General features: G+C 47.4%; 3 protein-coding genes across 5 annotated transcripts in view; 2 read left to right on the forward strand and 1 right to left on the reverse strand.

Moving 5' to 3' along the window:
* The first annotated feature begins 19 nt into the window (after positions 1–19).
* LOC116993060 (cytochrome c oxidase assembly factor 4 homolog, mitochondrial) lies at positions 20–450 on the forward strand. The gene has a single exon (XM_033053312.2). It carries the CDS (start codon positions 120–122, stop codon positions 375–377), a length of 258 nt encoding a protein of 85 aa, XP_032909203.1. The 5' UTR covers positions 20–119; the 3' UTR covers positions 378–450.
* A 684-nt stretch (positions 451–1,134) lies between these two features.
* On the reverse strand, positions 1,135–6,843 carry MRPL48 (mitochondrial ribosomal protein L48). 2 transcript variants are annotated; one of them, XM_033053309.2, is made up of 8 exons: positions 5,899–6,843; positions 4,055–4,107; positions 3,727–3,764; positions 3,403–3,488; positions 2,615–2,787; positions 1,817–1,919; positions 1,474–1,563; positions 1,135–1,378 (listed from the first exon to the last, which is right to left on the reverse strand). In XM_033053309.2, exons 1-8 carry the CDS (start codon positions 6,058–6,060, stop codon positions 1,304–1,306), a joined length of 780 nt encoding a protein of 259 aa, XP_032909200.1. In that variant the 5' UTR covers positions 6,061–6,843; the 3' UTR covers positions 1,135–1,303. The 2 variants fall into 2 exon arrangements, with proteins under 2 accessions (XP_032909200.1, XP_032909201.1); XM_033053310.1 differs by lacking the exon at positions 5,899–6,843 and adding an exon at positions 4,310–4,367.
* Positions 6,844–7,599: 756 nt separating this feature from the next.
* The window catches only part of RAB6A (RAB6A, member RAS oncogene family), a 42,287-nt gene continuing 24,922 nt past the window's right edge, over positions 7,600–24,964 (forward strand). For both annotated transcript variants that reach the window (XM_033051446.1, XM_033051445.1), the window contains exon 1: positions 7,600–7,842. In XM_033051446.1, the coding sequence (XP_032907337.1) occupies positions 7,773–7,842 (70 nt within the window). In that variant the 5' untranslated portion in view covers positions 7,600–7,772. The remainder of the gene's footprint in view (positions 7,843–24,964) is intronic.

Here is a 24,964-nt window from a genome sequence, read left to right on the forward strand (position 1 = left end):
CGCGGAGGGTCCTGGACATCCATGGGGGATTGGGCACCCTGGGGAGGTGAGGGCGGGGGCGTGGTGAGGGCTCCGGGTGCCCCCGAAGGACACCGGCCCCCTGTCGTGCCCAGCTCCCCATGGCGAAGGCCGGGCACGCCTGGAGCCGCGCGGCGGCGGCGGAGCAGGGCGAGGCGGAGGAGGGCGAGGATCCCCTGGATGCCATGATCGCGCGGACCGGGTGCCTGGAGCAGCACCGGCAGCTGCAGGAGTGCATGGCGGAGCGGCAGGACTGGCGGCACTGCCAGGCGCAGCTCCGCGCCTTCGGAGCCTGCATGGCACAGCGGCAGCAGCAGCAGCAGCAGCGGGGGCCGATCCCAGCCCGGCCCACGGACTGACTGACACCCCCCGTTTGGGGTTTATTTCTGTACCTGCGGAATTGTTGGGAAATTAAAGCAGGAATTTGGCATCCCTCGGCTTCATTTGTGGAGGGGGTGGCTGGGTTGGAGGGTACAGCCAAAATGATTCTGTGGTTGTGGATTTCCAGCCCAAAACGTCCCAATCCAGGAGCACTGTTGCCTCCACAACAGCCGTGCTATGGAGATTTACTCCATGTCCTCTGTGCCATCCTAAGGCTTTTCCCAGCAGTGATAACTTCATGTTCCACAGGATGGGATTTCTGGGGAGGGGGTTTAACTCCTGGGAAGCCACAGAAAATTAAGAATGGGAGAAAAAGGGATTCTCATCTGACCACCACACCTGCCACCAAATAAGCCCCAAAAACAAAAATAAAATTGCTTTTTGCATGGCTTTTGCCAGCAAGAATGTTCCAGGTTATTTCCCAGGGATGTGGGTGCTGGGAATGGAAGCACAAGCAACACCAGGACAGCCCCAGTTTGGGGGAGAGTGCAAATTAATGAGTTATTTCCCCTCTTTTTCACAAGCTGGTCCTTAGAAAGGGTGATAAAAATCCTCCAAACAAACCCATTCTTGGAACAGTTTCTCTTGGCATCCATCAAAATTGTTACAACAATTCCAGATGGGGATTGTTGCAGCACAGCATTATTCATGCACAGAGACTTCACCAGAAATTCCCACCTATCAAAAGCAAAATAGGCAGGAATTAAAAAGGAACTGAAGGAAAGCAAACCCACATTCCATTGTGGCACCTCTGTGCCCAGTACAAACCATCATTTGTTTTTATTAAGACAAGCTGGTTGCCAGCAGTGGGAATTCCTTCCAATTCACCGAGTTACCAGTACTGAGCTCATGGAAGCACCCTCTGGAGGCTGGAACAGCCCATGGATGGCACATTGCTCTCACCTCAGGACATCTCTGCCAGCAGCTCTTCCAGCTCAGGGCGAGACTTCAGCCGGCTCTTGAAATCTGCTTCCGTGTGCTGGGGAGGGAGGGAAAAGCACCACGAATCAGGATCACACAAACCCTTTCCCTGCTTCCTAAAGGGAAAGGAAGCATTGGGAAGTGTAGCCATACCTGTTTCATCAACAGATGGACCCCCTCAGGCTGGCTACTCTGAATGATTTCCAGCAGTATGGGAGCAAACGTCGAACTCAAACCGCGGATCTGAAAGCAGAAATGACCCAGCTCCAGGGAACAATCCCAGGACACTCTGGGTTGGGAGGGACCTTCAAGATCATCCAGTCCCACCCCTTCCACTATCCCAGATTGCTCCAAGCCCTGTCCAGCCTGGCCTTGGACACCCCCAGGGATCCAGGGGCAGCCACAGCTGCTCTGTGCCCCCTGTGCCAGCCCTGCCCACCCTCACAGGGAACAATTCCCTCCCAATATCCCATCTAACCCTGTGAGTTTCTCCTACCTGGACAACCCTCTGGTGGGTGGTAAGGACTGCATCCAGCTGCATTTTGGATCCCCTCTCTTCCAGGAACAGCACCTCGTTGGTTTTGGTGGGCATGGCATAGCTGCAGGAGCCAGAGGGCAGTGCTTAGGACAGGCAGGATATTGGCACTACTTTACAGGGATGAATCAACCTCCACAGCAGAGAATGGGGAAGGAGATTAACTTTTCATGGGAATTTAATTATGCAAAGGACATCTCTTGTAAATCAGGTGCTGGCAGAGGCCGGGTGTTTTGCTGGAAGGAGATAAGGAGGAAGCTCTGCAGCACTGCTGCCTGCAAAAACCTGGATTAGCTCCAAACACCAGCCTGAGAACTTTTCACTTCTTCATAGTTCAAGAAAAGCAACAGCTCTGACTCGTTCTGTCTTCTGGGACAGAGCTAAAATCTGCTGCTGCAATGCACCACTCCAAGTACATTGTTTATACCTCAGATTTAATGGGAATGTGACTGGGAGTGGATCAGACTGCTCAATTAAGAGCTCATCCTGCTCATCCCCATACCCACAGCTACATCCAAGCTCTATCCTACTGCCCATCTCTTCCTCTCAATTTCCAGTCTGAAGGGCAAATCCTTTCTTTCTCTACACACTGAACCATACCCAGCCTCTAAAAACCTCACATTTTAGAGAATCACCGCTGGGTTTATTCCCTGGAGGCAGCCCAGTGCTTTTCCCAGTGCCTGCAGCTCCCTGGGAGCACTTGAAGCACTTGCCCTGATGTGCAAGGGTTAAAATCCAGAGGGACAGATCTCCTCATACCTCTCATTGACCCGGATGGAGAGGCGGTTGCAGAGTCTGTGGACATACTGAGCAAAATGCTCCACCAGGCACAGGTCATAGGAAGTCATCTGGATGTTGAGATCTCCATACTGGTACTCAGTGCCTTCACTGATCTCTTTCATCTGCACTTTTTCCTTTTTCCTCTTTGGAACCTGTTTTCCAGAAGAAAATACAACAAAATAAAATAGAAAGTATCTGGTTTGAACAATGCTGGGAATAAAAGTTCAGCTCTTGGATGGCATCACACAGAAAACACTCATGCTGTGATTAATTTTTTCCAGAGGAAGGAAGAAAGAAAGGAGCTAAACCAGTAGAAATAAGCCTGCTGTTTATTTCAGCTCCTGCCTAAAAGGCAGCTGACTCATTGTTTCCTCCTTCCACACAAATGGATGACTTTCCAAATCTCAGGGAGTGTGAAAAGATCACGTGCAAGTAAGACCTGCTCACAATATTCTGGAATAGTTCAGGTATTAAATTCTGCATCAGGAAGAGGTTCCTCCCTCCCAAAGCTACCCACACACTTCCACAGGAATGTGTTGGACAAAAGGAAGCATTTCTGCAGTGTGGTAAGTGGGTACTTCATGGAAACATGGAATAGTTTGGATTGGAAGGAACCTTAAATCTCATCCCATTCCAACCACCTGCTGTGGGCAGGCACACCTTCCACTATTCCAGGTTTCTCCAAACCCCATCCAAACTGGTCTCCTGATATGAGGCATCCATATGCTTTAAGGAGAGCAAGCACAGAGGGAAGCCTTTCTGCCCACCTCCTTTGGGAGCAGGTGTTGAAACCTCCCAATCCCATGTGTAGGTCGGGACCTGTAGGATCTGTGGCAAGCCAGGAGTGCATCACCTGAAAATGAAAGCAGAGAAAGCGTTTCTCCAACTGCAAACAAATATCTACAGGTGCTTTGAGAGCCCCACATTACGGTCACAACACCACAGCTGGTGCCACTTGCTTAGCCAAGAATGGGGCAAAAAAGAAGAAAATGTTAGAAAAAAAAATATTGGCAAAAAAAAAAATTAAACAGATGATCCAGTGTTTAATATTTATTTGAGGGAATCAAAACTAGATTGACAACAGAGCTTACCTGCAGCACACAGACGGTTTTCTCTGGCTGTTGCTGCTCTGTAGGAAATAAGACAATGATAAAAAAATCTGTAGGAAACAACATAGTAGTTAACAACTCTGATTTCACTCACGTATGGAAAAACATGTGCCCAATGTCCTTTTGCAAAGGCACGGCCTGATCCCATCAGCACAAAGATTCCCCCTTTTTCCTATCCTATAGCTCGAAGTCTTAACTCCACTATTGGAAGACTTGGCAAAAACCAAAACAAAAAAACCCCACAAAAAACCAAACCAACAACAAAAAACCCCCACAAACCAACAGTTTTTGGTCATGTATGTTTTCTCACCTGCTGAGGGCAAACACGTGCCTGAGCAACACTCCCTTCTCCGAGCACAGCACCTGCAGTGGTTAAAACACAACAGGGTGGCAGATCTGCTGGGAATTCCCATCCCCGCTCTTCCTTCCGAGAGCAAACCAGGGTCGGACCAAAGCCTCCAGCAGCCGGGCTGGGGCTGCCTCAGCCGTCCCAAGGCTACTCCTCCGTTCCCGTTCCTCCCCTTCCCTCTGTCCCCCCGTCCTTCCCCGCGGCCATCCCCGGTACCTTGGGCACCGCCGCCATCATTCGGTGCCGCGGTCCGTCACTCAAAGCGTTCCCCCCGTGCCTCGGTACGCCCCCAGTCGGGTCCCCCCGGCCCGCGGCTCCCTCCCCGCGTTCCGCACACCGATACCCCCCCGGAATTCTAATTTTCAGACAGCTCCCCGCTCCGCCCACCGAGGATTCCCGTAGACAACAACTTTTGGACAACCCGCGGTACTCTGGGGGCCGTGGTGTGCGGAAGGAGGCAGCGAGGAGAACGGGGAGGACGCGGGGGTGCGGGCACTATATGGCGCACACCGCGTGCCCGCCCGCCCATGCGCAGCGGGCAGCGCCGCCACGCGGCAGCAGCTGCACAGCGCACCCTGCCCTGCGCCTATCACCGCCCGCCCCGCCCCGCCCTCCCGTCCTCGCACGCTGATTGGTCGGCAGACACGCCCATCACGGCGGCCATGTTGAGTGTGGCATGGCCACGTGGCGGCGCTGAGGGCGGTGCCCGACCCCGCCCCAGCGCGGTGCAGCGGCCGCCTCGAGAGTGGCGCCGCGGCGGCCATTTACTCACGCCCGTAAAGTATCATTAAAAAAAAAAAAAAAAAAAAATTGCAATCACGAAATCCTAAGCGTAAGAAGGCTGGGCTGGCGGGAGCCTCCTCCCTGATTTCCCAGAGGGAGAGCAGGTGAGCACGGGGTCTGCCTGGGAAGAGATGGGCCTGTGCTCCTCTGCCTGCCGGGCCTAACAGCCTGGAGTTGGGAAAACCCATCCTGTGTCCAACTGCCTCTTCCACAAAAACTTTAATTTCCCTATGGGAAATTTCCCACAGGCTTTTTTTTCCCCTCCTCCTGCCTCTCTTCAGTGTGGCTCCAGTTTCCCCCTTCTTCCATAGCAGAATCCTGGATTCTGAGTCAGGATTTCCCGCTCTGCTGCCTGATAGCCGTTCCAATTGCTCTTGCTGGAGCTGTCAGAGCTCCTGATGGACTTTCTCCCTCCAGTTCATCCACGTGGCAAGTTCATTTCCTGCTCCGAGATCCAGCCCTGTCCTGCATTTCTGAGTGCCTGGAGCTCCAGACGCACACTGGACACTGTGATGTCCATCCTCTGCGCTGGTGCACGGAGGGGACACCGGGAATGTGAGAGGACAAGGTTTGTGTCCCCACCTGCCCAGCACATGCAGAGAGCAGAGGGGATCCCCGGCACAATACAAGGACACGTGTTCCCAGCTCCAAGCTGTGTTTTCCTGGTGCTCCCAGGAGGTGACAGAACTGCCCACGTGGATGTTATCCTGCCCTTTGATCCCACCTGGAAGGGCCAGCCTGGGAATGTTGCTTGACTAAGGATCACTGTGGGAGTCTGAGCTGGGTAGAGGCTGGCACTCCCACTCCAGGAAGCCTGGGCTTCTCCTCCCATGATCTTTGAAGCCCCAGAGGGGCTGCTGTGACTGGAGGGGCCTGGCTGGCCCTGTATTTGTAGGGGAAGCTGTGATGAGCACCCCGATTAAGTCATCAAGGATGACTCCTAATTCCCTGCCCTCCAACGCTGTGTGCCCATGGAGTGGGACTGCACCCCTTAATTCCCTCTGCCCCTCCTGGGGACTCACCTTTCCTCCACCCAGGAGGGAGCGTTGCCCCAGGCTGAGTTTGGGGTACAGCAGTAACAGATTGCAGGGATCCCTCCTCCTGTTTTCGTCTTTGTCTCCGTGAGGAATGAGTCCACCTCTCCACTGAGGAATGTCTCTGGCATCTATCATAGATGAATACATTTTGAGGCCAAAAGGGACTGTTAAATCAGGGAATTCACTCTCCTGCCCGTCGCAGTCGATAGGTTCCCAGTGACTTATGGCTTTATGGAAGCAGATCACTCCTCTCTCTCTGAAAGCATCTTTCTCACAAAGGCTCCTCTTGATTTTCCCTGGATACAAAGATAGACCTGCTCCTGGCAGTGTGTTCTGTTAGGACACTGTCCTTGTTTCTAACTGGAATGTGCATTTCTTTGCCTTTTGCATCCTTTCACAGCCGAATCCCTGTTGCAGGAGCACAACTTCCAAACCTTTTTGTGACATTTACACGGAGAAGCTGAGGTGACTTGGTGACTTCCTTTTACTGTATCACACTAAAAGAACTCCAGGAAGCTTTTCCTCCTTTTTAAGGTTTCCCATGCTTTTCCTCGACTTCTTCTCAGACTCACCCAATGATGAAAACAACCAAGAAGCATTCAAACAGACTTAAAAGAAAACCTGTTTTGTGTGTTTCCTCCTCTGCCTTCAGCTGTTGTTTTCCCTGGGACCCGGGGGGGAAGATCCTGGAATGCACCCTGACATAAAAACAAGGACAATCTCTGTATGTAATATTTGAAATCACGTCAGGCCAGTCTCTGCCAGTCTGGATTCCCTTTCTCTGTGGTGCAGGAGAGCAGCCACACAACCAGTGTGGAAGCATCCCAGATGCCAGGTGTGGAGCTGGATGGGAGATTCTGCTCATATCTATTAAAACTTGTTTAAATTTAACCACCTGATTAAAGACACACTTTCCTCTTTTAGTTCTCTACTACTTCAAGGCTTGAGTGAAAAAAACTCAGCCCTTGGTGAAGCAGTTAATCACATTGAGGGAGTATAAATGAAACTATCAAGAATAGAAAGGCTTTCAAAACTAAACACATAGCAGATGCCATTTCCCTGACTATCAGAGCAGAGATGCTCTGGAACAATCTCCCAGACAAGGTTTAAACTGGAGGGGCCGGGATGTACCTGGAAACCTCCTAAACCACTGAACTTTGTGGGTAGAATGGGGAAAAATGGGCAAAAAATAGTGAAAGGGAAGGCTGGAGGTGGAGGGCCCTCAGCCACTGTCAGTGGGGGTCACTGACCTCCTGGGAAACATCACCCTGCTTCGAGGGATCAGATATGCTCCTCTGAAAGGAATAGCTGCACAGTTTAGGATTAAGCCTTTGGTTTTAAGGACTTTGCTGTTCCTCCCTCAGGCCCGTGATGGGCTGGGCCCATCTTGCAGCCCTTACCCCGACGCCGTGAGGGAGGTCAGGCCCTGCGCCCACAGATCCTTGGAAGCGCCCAAGGCCGGGCCGGATGGAGCCCGGAGCAGCCTGTCCCGGTGGGAGGTGTCGCTGCCCGGTGGCAGGGGGTGGAACTGGATGATTCTCCCCGTCCCTCCCAGCCCAGCCCAGCCCAGCCCAGCCCAGCCCAGCCCAGCCCAGCCCATTCCCGGCCCGTAGGAGAGGGAAGCGCCCACAGCGCGTGCGCGGGGCGGGCGGAGCGCCGGCTCCGGGAGCGCGGGGGGGGCCGAGCGGCGGCACCGACAGCGGCACCGGCACCTCACCGGGGCAAGCAGCCTTCGCCGGGGAGGAGGAGGAGGACGAGGAGAAGCAGGAGCGGGCGGAGGCGGAGAGAAGCGGTCGCGGTCGCGGGTGCCGCCGCGGGGAGCGGAGCGAGCGCGGGGCGGCGGCGGCGGCTCCTCCATCATGTCGTCGGGCGGGGACTTCGGGAACCCGCTGCGGAAATTCAAGCTGGTGTTCCTGGGCGAGCAGAGCGGTGAGTCACCGCCCGCCTCGGGCCGGGACCCCCACCCCGACACTCGGGGGGGCTCCAGGGGGCCCCCTCCTCATCCTCCCCGGCATCCTCATCAGCGCCTCTGACACGCACCCACCCTCGTGGGGTCCGATGGGATCCCCCTCCTCACCCTTCCCAAAACCCATCCCAATGCCCACCCCACCTCTATGGGGTTCTGATGGGATCCCCCTCCTCACCCATCCCAAAACCCACCCCACCTCTGTGGGGATCTGATGGGATCCCCTCCTCACCCTTCCCAATGCCCACCCCACCTCTGTGGGGATCTGGTGGGATCCCCCTCCTCACCCTTCCCAAAACCCATCCCAAAACCCACCCCACCTCTATGGGATTCTGATGGGATCCCCCTCCTCACCCTTCCCAAAACCCGTCCCAAAACCCACCCCACCTCTATGGGGATCCGATGGGATCCCCCTCCTCACCCTTCCCGAATCCCACCCCACCTCTGTGAGGATCTGATGGGATCCCCCTCCTCACCCTTCCCCAGCCTCTCCCGTGACAGTCCCTGACACCCACCCACCCTCAGCTCTGGTTTAACCCCCCCACCCACCAAAGCCCATCTCCAGAAACAGTTGCTGATTCATTCGATCCCAGCTCCTCTGTTTTTTTGGGGGCAGGAGTCTCAATCCGCAGTCTTTGCTGTGTAAATACAGCGTTTTTCCATAATGGAGTTGTGTCCTGGCAGAGCGACGCTCTGAATATTTAATTCAGTCAATGAGGTTTTCTTCCCTGTCTTTGGAATGAAAAAAAAAAAGCCTAAACAATGTCTCCTCCTTCCTTAGCGGAAGGCCTCTATCTCCAATACTGCATTCCAAAGCTTTCCCTTGGAAGAGTTTTCTGAAAAAAGAAAAAAGCAGCTCCTTTATGAGATGCTTTGTGTAATCCTGGGTAGATACTGAGTGATCTATGACATAATGAATAGGTACAAATTATTTTCTGTCTCAGGGCGGGGTATTTGCTCCCTCAGCCACCTTTGGTCCCTGTGGTAGGACATGATGAAATACTACTTTTTTTTTTTTTGCCAAATTAGTTGTATCTTGGTGTTTCCTCACTCAGATGTGGATGAGCTTGGTGATAAGGCTGCTGTTGAAATTATTTACCTTTACCTTGGCAATTTCCTTTCGTCTGTTCCTTGAACCATTCTCTTTTTATTTTGTGTTTTTGGGATTGAAACAGCTCTTCTCATATCAGGGATTTGGGGAGCACGAGTGCAACTTGATTATTTATTATTTTTCGGGTGAGTCACCTGATCTGCTTGGTAAGGTGCTATTTGGCCAGCCATTTTATGAGGATTTTGGATGAGGGTCATGTGTGGAAAATGCTGGGGGGTTTTTTTGGTTGGTTTTTTTTTTTTTCCCCCCAGATATTTGGTAACAGGAATCTGAAATATTAGCAATGCATTTGCAAAATCCTTGGCTTGTTTACCTGTATTTCTGAGCTTCGATGTGATGAAGCTTTTCAAATCCCTCCATGGAAGGTTGTGGCACCTGGTGCAGATCTTAAATCTCAGCGAGCTCTTCGTTTACACGTGGATTTCTTGTCTCTTGTAGCAGACATAACGTCAGATATCTGCTTCCTCTAGGAATTTTTTTTTTTTCCCCCTCTCAGCTAATCATGTGTTTTTATACTGGAAGGTTTTAGATAATTCCCAGACATAGCATCAAAGCTGGGGAGGAGAGAAGGCATTCTGTGGGTACAGCCCAGCGAAATCCTCCTGGCTGAACATTCCCAGCCCTGCCACTGCTGCCTGGGCTGGGGCTTAGGCACGGGTGGGAGCTGACTGGAATCCAGGGCCGGGCTGGCAGCTGCAGGGTGGGCTGCAGCCCTGCCTTCGCCTTTGTCTGGGATGCTGGGCGAGGACTCGGTGCCAGCTCCGTGTCCGTGCATCCCGCGGGTGCTGCAGCGTGGGCATGCTCCGGCACGGCGCTCCCCGAGCCTGCCTCTCACGGAGGCACGTCCCTTGCTGGATTGAAGCTCTTCAGATGTCTCTGTCATGATGTCATTCCCTGTCATTTTTTTTATTTTTTCACCGCCCGAAGGATGCAGAGCTCTCGTTCCGAGTGGCTCCTGGAGGAATCAACGCCCTCGTGATATTTGGAGAAAACTGCGGAAGAATCTGGCGTTGCAGAAAGGGAGCCGGAGCGGGCTCTGCTCACACCTTGCTGTTCTTTGTCTGGAGGGTTAAGGGAGGTGCAGAAATAAAAGTTTTTAGGATAGCAGCTTTGATAACCCAGGAGATCTTTGTACAACTGTTGCGCTGGGTTGCTGCGTTTGCTTCCTGTTCAGATGAAAGGTTCTCTGCCCTGTTGGAAGGCCGTAATTAAAGATATCTTCTTGCTGCTGGTGGGGAGGCTGAGTGCTCTGGGTTCATTTGCATCCAGGGACTTGAGGATGACAAATGGAATGGTACAAAGGGCTGCCATGGCCATTAGCTGCCTCAGCACCCCGAGCTGGCTGATGGCAGACCTGTGCTGACTGTACACAGCCTCGCCAATAAATGTGTGTCTTAAGCTGAGGAAATCTAAACTGCAGTTCCTTACTGGGCAGGCTCTGCAGCCCTTCTGTGGCAAATCTAGAAGCATCCCTGGGCGTTTTATTTCCATTCCGGAGTGGGGTTGTACAGTGGATGCAGTGTGTGGTTTTCTCTCCGCTCTCCTCAGCCATGTTGTGGGAGTTCAGTGCCTCAGCATTCGCATGGACTGCAGTGGCTCTGCCTCGTGCTGTTCATCACTAGCTGCAGATGCTCTTTCCCATGCTAAGACGCTGATTTTCCTCGCTCCTCAATCCCCAAAATCTCCTTGTCTCTGGGGCTTGTGTCACCCACGCCCCTCCCAGGCCCAGCCTGGGGACTTGCTGCATGTGCTGTGGATGCATCACGAGCCTGCAACATCATCTGTGCCCAGCCAGAAGATTCTTCTCCTCTCTTTCCATCTGTTTTTTTTATAACTTGTGCAGGGAAACAGCATTGGCTGGCTAGCAAGAAGGCAACTTCACCAGCACTCTCTTTAATTGAATTACTTTTCTCAATGATTGAAGATTATACAGAGTTTAGCAGTTTTAAATATGCTAATCTTTGCTGAAAAGGCAGGGAGAGCTCTGTGCTGAGGGATTAGATAGAGCTATTGTGTGTGGGGAAGTATGTTTCTTACTGCCTTTGATCTGGTTTTATCAGGTGATTTTTGTCAGCCCTAATACTTCAAGTTTAAGGAATTCTGATTTCTGGGTCACATCAGGGAGTGGACACATCACCTACATTGGGGTAACTTGTAGTAAAAATGACACATATTCAAATATTAATAACCTCTTAAGTTCTACTTTGTATAAGAGCACCTCTACTTCTTAATGAATGGATTTTTTTTAGGATTGAGATGCTGAGACACCGCATCAGAAATATTTGTTCATCATATGAGTTTCTACCACAGCTTTCATTGGTGAGCAGGTCTGAAGGGCACCAACATGTACAGAAAGCAACAGAACTCCTCTCTGTGCCAGCATTTCTGCATAAGATCTTGAAGGAAATGAGAACTAAGTTGCATTTTGTGTTTTTTTTTTTAATCAGGAGACAAAGAGATTTTTAATATTGAAACCCCACTGATAAGTGCAGTGTAATAACTTGTGAAATATAACTGTTTGGGAAGCACTAATGAGCTGTTCTGTTGCATAACGATGTTGGTACAGGCACTGCTGAGCAGTGTGATGTGCCTCATTAGATAACTGGGGAGCTGCAGGTGCTTTGTGTGTGACATGAGGCCGGTGTGCCACTGCTCACAGTGGGCACAGACTCATCCCTGTGCTGCCTGAAACTCCATTGTTTCTAAGGAATTCTCCGCCTCACAAACTCCAGAGAGCTGTCAGCTTGGTGCACTGGTGGTTTAAAAGCTGATCCCCTCCCCTCTCAGTAATTTCCTAACATTGTGGTTTTCCTGTGGCTGGGCCTTCAGATATTTGGGGTTCTGTTTGGACTGTGTGGATTTTCCATGAGTTTCTAAACTTGGGCTTCACATCTGGAAATGGAATATCAGCAATGCATCCCAGCAAAGGGGAGCTCAGGCAGGAACACCGGGAGGCCTGAATGGATGAACAAGGAGCTGCTGGGCAACCTCAGATACAAAACAGAAGCCTGGAAGAGTGGAAGTAGGGACAGGTAGCCTGGGAGGAGAAATGTCTGAGCAGCCAGAGATCAGGTTAGGAAACCCAAAACCCTGTTAGAGTTAAATCTGGCCAATCATCAGGGGCAGCAAGAAAAGCTTCTGTAGCGATAAAGGAAGACCAGGAAAAGTGTGGGGTCTCTCTGGAAGGAAACAGGAGAGCTGGTTACCCAGGATATGGAGAAGGCTGAGGTACTCAGTGGCTTTCTTTGCCTCAGTCCTCACCTGTGTTCTCCAGGGGTCAGTGGTGGGATCAGCACTGTTGAACTTTGGTGATGACTTTGATTCCCACCCAAGCTGTTCTAGGATTCTTTCACAGCACAATGTGCTTGGTGTCTGATCCTTCCTTGCTGTCCTAAAGATCTTGAACTCCACCATTTCTCTTCTTTCTCTTCTCCATCGCTGAAAAATCCCTTCCTACAGCAATGTGTGGAAGAAGCACAGAGAAAAAGACATCGGTGTTCTGTGGTGCCTGTTCTCACGCTGCCTTTTGATCCCTGTCTATTTGTGGAGGCCTCTGAAGGAGCTGTGCCTGTTCTTGAAAGGAGAAATAGCTGTGCCTTTCTGAACTCTGCTGTGCTTTTCTCTCTGCATCTCAGAAATAATCTCTGAATTGGAAGGAAATGATCATCTTTTTCCCTTGATGTGGCATACTGGATTTCTCTATCAGCAGCTCTTGGGGTGGTGGTGGTGGTGGTACCTGGCACGGGATCCAGGTTCTGCAGAGCAGATGTCTGAAAGCTTTTGCTGAAGCTCTGAGTGGGACTAATGGAGAAACAAAGGCAGGGAAGCTCATCTGAGCCCACCTTAGCAGATGATGTGGCATTTGGGAATTATCAGAGCCAACAGCCATTTCTCTCAGCTTCAGTGATGGTTGAAAATCTGTCTTCTGTAATCAGTCTGTGAGGAAATAGCTGCCTTTTAGTTACCTGCTAATTTAGTCCAGATGTTTAAAGGCATTTTGTTGTGTTCATGCGTGTACAAGTACCTGTTGTGTACACTAATGATCATAAAACCCCAAACCATCCGACCAAAACAAGCCAGCTAAACCCTTCACTGCTTTGAAACGTGGCTCAGAAAAACCCACACGTTGTTGCCTCAACATGAACACCATCAGATTTTTCAAGTCAACCTCCAAAATTTACCTGTAAAGCCTATAAGAGCAGTAACCTTGTGATGCAGGAGTGTTTCTAAACAGGTGTAGAAATGCTGATGCATCTTTCCCAGCAAGGAAAAGACTTCCAAGATCACTGGGTCCAACCCTTGGCTGATCAAGGACTTGATGATCTAGGAGGTCTTTTCCAATCTGATCTCTGTAAAAGCGCTGTTTTGAAAATTAACAGATACCATAAAAATGATGATGGGTTTGACACATTAGTATAAATTATTTATGGAAGTAGTTCAAGTGAAAAATGTGTGTCTTGGCAAACAAACAGCAGCCAAAATATGGACTTGCAGTGAAAGTCAAATTTTTCAGGTCTCTTTGCTTGATTTATTTACAGAGCTCACACAAAGTTGAAAAGCTAAATGAATTCTTTGTTTTTCCCTCAGCGTAAACCCAACTCTTCTGACTCTGATATAATGAAAGGCCCAGGGACAGTGAACAATTCCATCAATTATTTTATGTCAGATATTTTCCTTTTATGTTCAAACCGTGTTCTGGAATATATGGGTGATATTAACTGGAAAAAATTACTTTTTTGCGTGCTTCAGTACTATTTAACTCTTTAACAAATGAGGCCTAGTGCATCCCAAAAAAACCAAAAAAAAGATAATCTGGGAAGCAACTATTGTGTGACATTAAATGTAAATAAATGTGACTTCTTAGGGCGAGGGTGTGGCTTGTCTGTTTCTGTCCCTGGTTTGTGTGTCCTTTCTGCTGTCCCCTGTAAACCAGGATGGGCACAGGCTGATGTCACACGTGTCACCTGCTGCCATTTGAGTGAGCAGGGTTTTGGGGGCTCACTTGGAAGAGCCTCTGTGCCTTGGGTGGCTGCCAGTATCCCCTGGAGATGCCACCCAGCTATTCCGAGATTTCGCAGGCTCGTGGTGTTCTCTCGTCCAGACATGTGTAGGTGTCACCAACACACAGAATTGAGGCTTTGCCTTAACTCTGAAGCATTTTTCCAGAATTGAGAGAATTAGCAAGAAATACTGGAGCAATACTGATGAGCAGTATTGTGTCATTAGACATGGCCAGAACCAGGAGGGACAGCTAAACCTGCTAATGAGAAAATGTCTTAACTTTCAGTTGGTCTTTTCTCTCTCTTGAATTGTGACCCTTTAAACCTTTGTACTATTAACATTTGCACCATATAGTCGAGTACCATTTATCCTGCTAAGTGACTTTCCTTTAATGGTTTGCTTCTTCAGGAGCAATCAGCAATTGCTGCAGAAAAAAACAACCCACTCCAGCATTTCTGTAATTAATGCAGGGGCCAGTTTATTCCATTCCACTAAATGCTTCCTGCTGTGCTTCCTGTCCATGCCCCTGTCTAGGTTTGAGTTACAACAAGTTAATTTTCATAATGTTCTTGATATGTGCAGCACAAAGAGAAGGGGGATTAAAGCTGGAATAGATATGTAGCTAAAAGGAGAGGGGTCCTTGCATCTGTGGCAAAGCTCCAAGCAGTGCCTGATGCTGGATTGGCATGTGTGGGCTTTGCCAAGGGGTGTAGGAAGCTGCTGCTGGAGTTGGGAGAATTCCTGTTAAAAGGTTGGGACTTCAGTCCTGCAGGGGCTCTGGAGCTGCACAGGAGTTTCCCTGCAGGAGTTTCTCTGCAGCTTCCTTTTTTTAATGGAGATGTTGCCTGTTCTGGGAGTAGAAAATACTCATTGCTGTCCTCCTCTGCTGGTACAGAACTGGTGAGAACCCTTGATGTGAGTGACAAGAGGGTTTTTTTGAATGGCCTGATGGAAGGAAGACTTAGTAAAGCAATCTGTGCTGGCTGGGTGATGGAGTCATCCAGTGGAGGTCTGAGTGGTGGAGGAGATGGAGAACATTCTCTTTGGAAGGAAGTTCTGGCTCCTTTCTGACATTCCTCAGCAGCAGCAGGCAGGTGTTCCTGCTAGAGGTTTGCTGCTTTCTTTGTCTTGTCTATAGTACCTCATTATTTTCCCTCCCCCTTACTTGCTTCTGGAGCAGCTTTTGGGCATTTTGTCCTTGTCTCACTCAAAATGGCTGAAAAGTCACTTGTGTCCACATAAAACCCAGGGTGGCTTTCCTTGAGCTGAGTTGGGATAAAGCCAGAGGTGAATCCTTCAGCAGAGCAGCTGGACACACCTGGAGGAGGGGCTGATGGATGAAGACAGCTGGAGTATCGTCACAAGGAAATCCTAACCTTTTTTTTTCTTTTTTCCCTTTTTTTCCTGACCTTGGAATGCATTACGAAGAGGTTTTCACAGGGTTGGTCTATTCCAGTCTCTCTCTATTGCCAGACTCATTCACTGCTTCTTGTAATTTCTTCTCAGCTTTTCCAGCTGCCTCTTGATATTCAATATTTATGTATTCAAATCATAATTATGTTCCTATTCTTTCTGTTCTTCCAGCTTCCCATTTTTCTTCCCTAGCTGGGTTATCTTTGGTCTTTTTTCGCTGGGCAGTCATCAGAGTGGCGTTTATCCACCACTGTACAATCGTGACCATAATTCTCTTCCACTTTTTTTTTATTTTTAGTTGGTCTTAAACCACAATGTGACTTGGAGAAGAGGATGGGGTGTTTTTCCCTGATGTTGCATAAACAGGAGACAGATCAAACACTCGTGTCCCATAAAATTGACCTCTTTATTTGGGTGCTGTAGTGCAACAGCCGACTTGAAAAAAGCTTTTCCCGGGGAAAAAAGCTTTTCCAATCTTGTCTCATCAGCTGGTTTGGTGTTAAAATATTTCCCCCCTCTCTTGTGAAATGCAAAGGGCTCATAGGTCGCCTCTGTTTTTAGGCTTGGTGGACTCTGTACTGTCACAGTGAGTAATTTACAGTCAAAAATAAATTCCTTGGCTTTAGGAATTTTACATTTTCGCTTAAAAATGCAGGAGAGATTTTAGGAAACTCAAAAGGAGCCTTGTGTGAATTACTACACATTGCCTCCAGTAAATCCTGCCATCTAGAGAAAAATTTCCCTGGGGGATTGCATGGCTGATGTTTTAAATGGTTGTTTAGTCTGTGCAAGCCTTGCACGGCTGAGAGCGAGGCAGAGATTGGAGATCTGGCTTTGCCTGCCTGCTCCCAGATCCCACAAAGAGCACAGGCTTTTTACCTTTACCTCTTGGAAACAGGAGCAGGGGAAGAAGTGTCCTGTGTGAGATGTTTTTAAGATGTCTCCAAAAGCTCTGTGCTTTTCCCTGGATTTGATGCCTCTCAGCTGCTTGCCTAAAAATCCTGGGTCCAGAGCCAATCCTGTAGTGCAATTAAAAAGCTGGTTTTAGGTAGGGCAGCCTGAAGACCCCAAAATATTTATACAAGGAATTGCTAAAGTTAGAAACAAGTCTAAGAGAATAAATATTACAATTAAATAGGAGCTTAACTAGGATTGTATCCTTTAGTATGAAGGAATTGTTCTTCTGGAAAAGACTGCTGGAGGAGAGTATTTCAAGATATTTATCCCAGTTGGAGTGTAGATAATTCTTCTCTAAAGAATTTTCTGCTCCAAACCCAGTTTCTCATATAAACACTTTTTTTTTTGCTGTAGTTGAATTCCTCAATTCTTTCTGGAATATCCATTCATCTAGAAAAGATCACAATAAAACACCAACAGAACTTGTTCCATTTACTATTTGGAACCAAATTTCTACCTCTTAAAGACTAGGTATTTTTGGTTTTGAAGTTTACATAGGTGAATGTCAGAGCTTGGGTTTGCAGACCCTGCAGGGTCCTTCCCAAGGCACTTGTGAAGCACAGCTGGGAAGGAACAAATCTATTGTCAGCTGGCTGAAACTCCATATGGAGAGGTCAGTGTCTCAGCTAGGAAGAAGGTAAAGAGGAAGATTTTGGAGGAAAAGTTTCCCATTGAAGAGTTGGGAATTGATGTAATGGTTAAATATCCCTTGAGCTTTGAGTTCTTCATTTGCAGTGCAGGCAGCAGGAGCATCGAGTGTCTGATTCCCTCTGTCCTGCCCCAGTTCCCAGGAGGAGAGCAGGGGCAGCTCAGCAGCAGGAGATGTGAAGGAGAAAAGGATAGTGTGGTGTCAGGATATCCTTCCCTCGAATCCTTAATGCCAGGGATTTGTAGCCCAGAGCCTGCAGCTCCTTCAGCTGTGCTGATCTCAGTTTCTGCACGGTTTTGGTTTCTGTTGCTAAAAACCAAATTGTGGTTGGGTTTTTTTTTTTTTTGTGCAGAACCCCAGGATCCTGTGCTGCTCTGGTGTATTTTCCACCAGCTGTTTTCCCTCTGCTGGCTGGGGAGTTGCATCATGTGCACCAAGCCGTGTGTGCTGGTGCAGCTCGGGTTATTTTCACAGCAGTCCCCAGGTGTTCCCCACAGCCATCCCTGTCAGCTCGGATCAGCACATGCCTGCAGGAGAACTGTGCTTAATGAGTGTACTCTGGGCAGTCTTTTACTTACAAGTTAAGCCAGGCTGCATCGACCTGAAATCAGGATTATTTTAGGATTTTGTCCAAACTTGCCTGGAAAGAAATACTCACCTTTGTGGAGAATGAGTTTGAGAGATGTGGAAGCTGTTCTGCATCTCCTGTATGGAAAGAGCAGAGAACAGATCTTAATTCTTCCAGGAGATGGTAAGTTGTAGGAATAAAATGGAATCACTGAGAAGAATGTTATATGGAGCTCTCATCCCCTTCTTCCTTTTCTTCTTTTTTCCCTCCTCCTTCTTTTCTTTTCCTTCTTTTCCTTTTCTTCTTCCCTCAGCGGGAAAATTGTCACCACAGTGTGAGAAAGCAGAAATTTCTTTGTGGCAGTGCAGGGAGTCAGGAGAGGAGAGGAGGAAATATTTGCTTGCTTTGCCAGTGGGATAATGGTGCTGGGGAAACATTAGGCAAAATTTAACTGAGTTAAAGGATGGAGGGAAGGGAAGGGGATGGTAATCCCTTGCATTTTAATAGGTCTCCTGAAACTTCTCTAATTCCTCACTGGAAATGGCTGACTTAGCAGTGCTTGTTGTGCTTTCAAGGGCAAAACATCTTTGGGAAGAGAGCAGGAGCTTGTTCCAAGGGCTCCATTTGGCACATGATGCCTGGATTCCCTCGGCTGGATGCTGGCATCTGCTGGTTTAGCTTGCTTGGGGATAATGCTCAGTGCTCAAAGCAGGGAATGTTTCCCTTCAGAAATGCATCCTCAGGTGGCTGCTCCCTGCTGCCTCTCTCTCTCCTGCCTCAGGAATATCACTCTGAGGAATCCAGGAGAGTGTTTCCATATTAGATGGTGCATTAGTCTGTCATTTGCAGTTTATTTAGCAAGTTACTTTCGGGAAACATTATTCTGTTTGAGGATTTTTGTGCAGATTTTTGTCTAAACTGGTTTGTTATGGGAACAAATAGTGTGTTAAAGGTATTTAAACCAGAAATTCATAATTGTGTTTTCAATGTCTGCTTCTTCTTTCCAAAATGGTTTGGTAGCATTTAGTTTCTGACTTAAATTGAGGACTTAAAGTGGCCATAAACCTGGAAATCAGTTGAAGGGATCTCCTGTGCTTCAGGTGATGGAGGAACTCTTGGCTCCCTCCCCTTTTGCCCATGTGGAATTTGCACTTCCCAGAACCACTCCTGTCAGAGCAGATCCACCCTTCCAACATAATGTCTGTCCAGAGTGGCTTAATTACTTTTGATCTCCATATGTAGCATTTTATTTCTTTCAAGCCTTTTACAAGCAGATAATTAGGTGTTTAAAAATAAAATACTGGGATGTAAAAATTGGATCTTATGAATGATTAATTACTGAAGGTCTCCTGGTTGGTTTTTGCTCAGTCCTGCACTGGCTCTTAATGGAAAGTTGGGATGATAGAACCTGGAAGCAATAGATGCTTCAAAAAGTGATTTCACTCCCAAGGGCTTTAACTGCCATCATATATAAAGTGAATATTGAGGCACCCTAGCATGACCATAATAAAACTTCAGTATAGGGCTCTGAAACTTGGTAAGTCAGTTTTTTTGTGTGAGAGAAGCGAGTGGAGTGGAATGGAATGGAATGGAATAGAATAGAATAGAATAGAATAGAATAGAATAGAATAGAATAGAATAGAATAGAATAGAATAGAATAGAATAGAATAGAATAGAATAGAAAAGAATTTTTGGAGGTGTCTCTAAACCTGTTTGTCTCATTGTGCTCTAGAGTACAGCAAAGGTGTCATAACCTGGGATAAAGCTGAGTTTTTTCTGAAATTTCAACCCAAACACGACAATGCAGAATTGAATTTGTCCAAAAATGGAGTTACTAAGACAATATTTATCTGGAGTGGTGCTGTTGGGATTATTGGAGCAGTAATGAGCAGGCTGTTTTGGGAAGAAGGAAATAGTGAATGTCACCCCTTGAACTCTTGGTAATGGCTCAGCCCTTCCCACTTGGAGGACACTGGAATTGCAGCCAGGAGACAGCTGTGCAGTACCAGAGTCTGCCCTGCTTTGCCTCAGCAGCCGGGTGTGGTTTTGGAGCCTCGATTGACTTCTGGTTACTGACTTGCTGGAAATATGAAATACATTTAATCTTTCTCCAGTGGGACTTGCTGGAACTGTTTTCTATGTGCTTCCCTCAGTGCCTGTCTGTACTAATGGAGGTGCATAAGATTTGTTCATTCTTTGATTTTAAACTGAGTCTTGTGAATCCTCTGGCTCAGGGGCAGGGAGCCATTCCCAGCTAAGTGGCAGCTGGAATGAAGAGGATGTCAGTAGCCAGGATCTAACACTGTTCCTCCTTCCTTTCCCCAGCCATCCTCCAGCTCCTCTGCCTCACAAATATGTTCTTAAATATGTTTTTTTTCTCATAGAAATAGGATAGGATCCAGTCCAGTTGTGGAATTTGTCTTCCCAGGGTGAAAAACCCAGTGTTTAAAACCAGACTGAAGAGGTGACTGTGCAAGAACTGGAGCTGTTCATCACCTTTAGAAAAAAATAATTTCTTAGATGTAGTAGCAGTTTCCCAGTAACATCTCCTGCATGGAATGTCTTCCTCTTTCCAGTTTGTGCTGCACATGCCAGCTGAGTTGTTCATCAGGTCCACCTGGAATTCCCACAGCTCAGACCTCCTTCCTCCACTTGCTGTGCCTTGCTCCAAAGCAGTTTTGGGTAGAGACTGTGGTAACATGGACTTCTGAACTACTAAATCATGCTCCTTCCTTAGCTCCATGGTCATCCACACCTGGTGAGAAGATCCCTGGGATGTGCTTTACAATATTTCCAAGTGCTGCTTTGTGTTTATGGCTGAGGGTTCTGAGGCATTTTGTGGGCAGTAAAGTCCTTTGGAGAATATTTGAAACCTCGTTGGAAACTATTTTAAAAACCTTAACTATGTAAGATATGAAGGAAAGCAAGATCCTCAGGCTACTCTGAAAAAATATCCTTGTGAGTCTGTAAATTTTGAAGTTATTTTTTCATTCCTGGCAAATAATGAGAAGCTGCACAGAAAGTCTTTGAAATGTAAAGGTGGCCTGTGAGTGCCCTTTAGTTAATTAAGCAAGCTTGATATCCATGAAAACATGAGTGTATCATCCACAATTCCTGTTCTCTGGTTGGTGTTAAACTCGTCCACATGGATTTGCCTCACAGTGTAGATCTTAACTGTCCATTCTGGTCCCTGTCCTCCAAAGAGCCAAGATTTCTGCCCTAATGCTGTGACACAGGATGGGACACAGCTGGATGCCCATTCTGTCTTTTGGGCTTTCCATGCTTTTGTGACACTTGTCCTGCACCACTTAGGAGTCAAAACTGCTCAGGACCTTTCCTTTAGGTGCTTTAGGCTTGGGCAAAATTCTTATGCCTCCCTGTTCTTTTGTTTTCCTTATCTGCGCTGTTACTCCGAATCTCGATCTTCTGGTTGCCTTATCTTGGGTTTGTTCTTCCTCATTTGAATGAAACCATGTTTACCACACTGTGCAGCAATTGGCATGGTGAGATTCCCTGCTCCTGCTGTTCCCTGTTGTTCCAGGTGTTCACGTGCATGTTTCCTTTACCCATTGCACCATTTTGGTCTCAGCTCTTCTCAGGGTTCCAAGGCTCTTCCTCCAAGCCAAAACACCTTCTTTGCTTGGCTGTAGGAAGTTGAAGACAGTTTCTGGTTTTCACACCACTGTAACCTAAATTAAATTAAAATACCCACTGAGCATTCAGAGATGGACAGGACTTTACTCCTGCAGACCTCAGCTACCTTCAGCCATATTTAATCAGAATATTTCCCCCTTCTGTACGAAATGATGGGAGATTCAGCACTCTGAACATGAGAGATGACAGCAGTTCCTCCAACAGAAAACTGGGAGTCTGGCTCCTCACGTGGCACTGTGTCACTTCCCAGGGGCTTGGTGTTATCCTGGGATTGCCTGGAGGTCTTCCACTTGTGACACTTGTTTTGGCTCTGTTGCTTTTAGAAACCTTTCAAACTGTGAAAACAGCACTGGTTACGTTGCAGGCTTGGCTTGGAATTCCTCTGCAGAAAACCAGACAAGAGGTTTCATCTCTAGAACATAAGGTGTAGATTTTAAAATGATTTTTTTTATAGCTGTGCCTAGGAGGTAACGTTTCCATGTTTTTCTATTTTATTATACTGACAGAGTAATTAAATTATTGTATTTTATTGATCTGCTCCTTCCTGTTCAGCAGTGAGGGGTTAACTCTTGTTTATTCTTTTCTACAACAGGATGGTAAAAAGCACCCCAGTTTTTGCACTTTCCAGGGTGCAGCTTCATTGTTTAACAAAACTCCAAAGTGTGATTTTGAGACAGAATCGGAGGCTGACCCGTTTTTACTGTTTCATTTCTTTGTGGCTGTGACTGAGCAAACAGAACAAGATTTGTTTGCATTGTGCTCTTTCATTTATTTCCCATTTTGGGAGAAAGAGTCAAGCTAATTACTGACAAAACCCACAAGAGTTAATGAAGCTATTTATCACTGGGTATTTTTGTCCCTGTCACAAGGCTTGGTGCGGATCCCAAAGGAAATCTTCCCTGTGCATTAATAATCAGGGATATTGTTCTGCTTTTATCAACTCTGCCAGTGCTGATTAGAATTTGCTTAATGGGAAGGAGTTCTGAGTTTGTCATTAAACTTGAAATGAGTCTCCACACATTTTTATTGATCTGTGTGATCCTTTCACATCCCAAAATGCAAAGGGGAGCTTTTCCCAGCTTTTTGTGTCCAGGCTGTGGCTTCTACCTTGGGGCCAGTCATGATCAGTCTTAACTTGGGCTTCAGTGGAGAAATACAGATAGCAGGTAAAACTAGCTGGCATCTCCCTCAAGAAAAATGTGCAGTGCTGTGGAGAGCTGGGGTAGTGCAGGAGGATGCCTTCCCTGATAACTTGCAGCTGTACTGATTGCCTGGCCAATCAGTCTCCAGGATATAAAGGAGTAGGGCAGCTTTCCATCAGATGCAGGCACTTGGAGATGGAGATACAGGGAGATCAGAAAGCTGCTGGCTGTGCTGAGAGGAGCCGAGGGATATGTGGTTGTGTAAGGGACAGATAAGGTAAAATAATGTTGTATGAGGGACAATCTAGGGCTGGGTGACAGGGACAGATTGGGGTAGCCAGCCATGCAGAAAGAAGGAACTAGAGCCACGGAAGCTGCTCATAGGTAAAGGAATCAGTACAAGCTGCTAATGAGAAAATGGAGTCAGAATTAACAGAGAGATCTGTAAGATAAGGAGGCAGAGTTATAGAGAATTAACAGAGAGGAGACAGAGCTGTAAAGAACTAACAGAGAGGCTTATGAGGGAAAGAGAGAGTGTTGTATAAGGAAAAACTCTGTAGGAGAAAAGGTGTTCAGAGTTGTGTGAGAATAAGGACTGAAGATGAAAATGTACAGAGTTTGTGAATGAAGACTGGCAAGAAATGCAAGTGAAAGGGCTGATGGTGTTGCCAGCCCTCTGTGTCTCGCCTTACCTGTGGCATAGTGCTAAATAAAATAGGATTCTAAATTGCCTATAGACAGCCAACAGGCTGATGTTGCCTTAGAAAAAGATGGATAATAGAAAATTCTATCTTCTGCCTCTTCCTTTTCCCTTTAGCTAATGCTGAGCTTTAAATACAAGTGACAATTCTTTGCTTCTCTTGCTGGTTTTAAAATGCCCGGGGACTGCATAAAACACATCCATATGGCACCGAATACTTGGATCAGTGGCAGAGCAGACTTTTTTTCTGGTTGTCCTTCAATTTGTAGCTGTCAGCTGTGAAACCCTCCTGGGTTTTTACTTAGTATGCCTGGGAATGGTTGTGTGAAAGGAAGGGCCCTTTGGGACAATTGCTGCTCTGCCTGCTAGAGGTAATTTCTTGTCCACTGGAGATAGACCAGTAAATACCAGTGAGCAAGCTCAGCTGTCTGAGTGGGAGGAGGAATCTTCAGGTGAGATGTGGCCATGAGGAACAAGGGCCTTTGCCACTTTTCACTGTCTGCTCACATCTGCTGCAGTGTCAGAAATACTTTTTGTGTTCCCTTGAGGAAGGGAAGTTTCACCTGAGCTGTTTGGAATGAAAACCACAGCAGGGAGCTTGGACAGGATCATCTTTAAAAATCCTTTCCCATTCTGTGGTAACTCTTTGGCCAAAGATTTGAGGCAAACTGCAGTAGTGTAAAGCAGGAATTAGACCAGGAAGGTGTATACTGCAAGATTAGGAATAAAAGGAAAATCTTCTCACTTAAGGAAAAAGAGAGCAGGTCTTTAATATAACTAACTCTGCATTCCTAGTTACAGAGAATGATGTTCAGCTAGGTTTAATCACAAGTGTTTGTCTCTATCCAGATGTATATCTAGTCTAAAGCAAGGCTGAGAGCTTAAAATTCAAGACATGAACCAGCCTTGAACTGGTGGGTTTTGAGAAGCATCTCTTGGAAATAAAGAAAATAAATCCTTGATTTCTGCAGTGTATTGAATTTGACTAAAAAGTTGGGGTATGTAATTATAGGCGTTGCTGGGCACTGTTGTCAGCAACACCCTGGGGAAAAAACACTTTCTAGGTCAGAAAAGTGCATCAGCCTCCCTTTCCTTCTGTCTGCAGTGAGTTGCTGTGGAAAACAGCACTGTGAACGTGCTCTGAGGTGCCCGAAGAGAAGAATGAATGAGAATTAATGAGCTTTTCAGGCTAACACATTTTCATAGTCATCTTTTTTATAAGGCAGTTACTGAAGTGTTAATCATTTGATTAGTGGTTTTTGTAGATAAGGGAGTAATTGGTCCCTTTTTGTAAATGATGGAAGTGCCTGACAGGAAAGGGCAGGCGTGAAAACTCTTGTTTCCATGGATTATTGCCCAGAGAGATTGACTGGAACTAAAACCCCTTTGCTCTGATGACAACTGGGTTACAACAAAATTCTGTTTCCTATTTGCTTCTCAGTAGCAAGGGTAAGTCTTTAAACATGATCCTAGATGTGTGTGAAACTTAATTTTTGGCATGGAATGAGTGTTATGAATTTATTTTAGGAGCCATTCCAAATGAGCCTTTGGTGGTGGCCAGGGAGAAGGGCTGAGTAACAAATAGAGCAGATATTTTTTGGTGCAACTCAGGAAAATCCCGTCTGTCTTGGGGGAAAAAAAAATCATGTGAAATGCAGGATCAGGATGGCTTTTTTCACATCCCCAGAGTTTAAAATGGTGCTCCTGTGCAGAGTCTGGCTCCTTCCTTTGTGTCCCTGTTCTTGCAGCACGTGGGAACGAGCTGCAGATGATCCCAGCCATTCCCAGAGCAGCTTTCTGTGTGTTCATCTGCTGGGTAGGTGTCATTGCTTGTTATTCCCTGTTAGATCATGCCAGTTCACTCCACTCCATGCTTCCCTTCCTGCTGC

The sequence above is a fragment of the Catharus ustulatus genome, chromosome 2, assembly GCF_009819885.2.
Source record: "Catharus ustulatus isolate bCatUst1 chromosome 2, bCatUst1.pri.v2, whole genome shotgun sequence".
In the NCBI taxonomy this organism is placed as follows: Eukaryota; Metazoa; Chordata; class Aves; order Passeriformes; family Turdidae; genus Catharus; species Catharus ustulatus.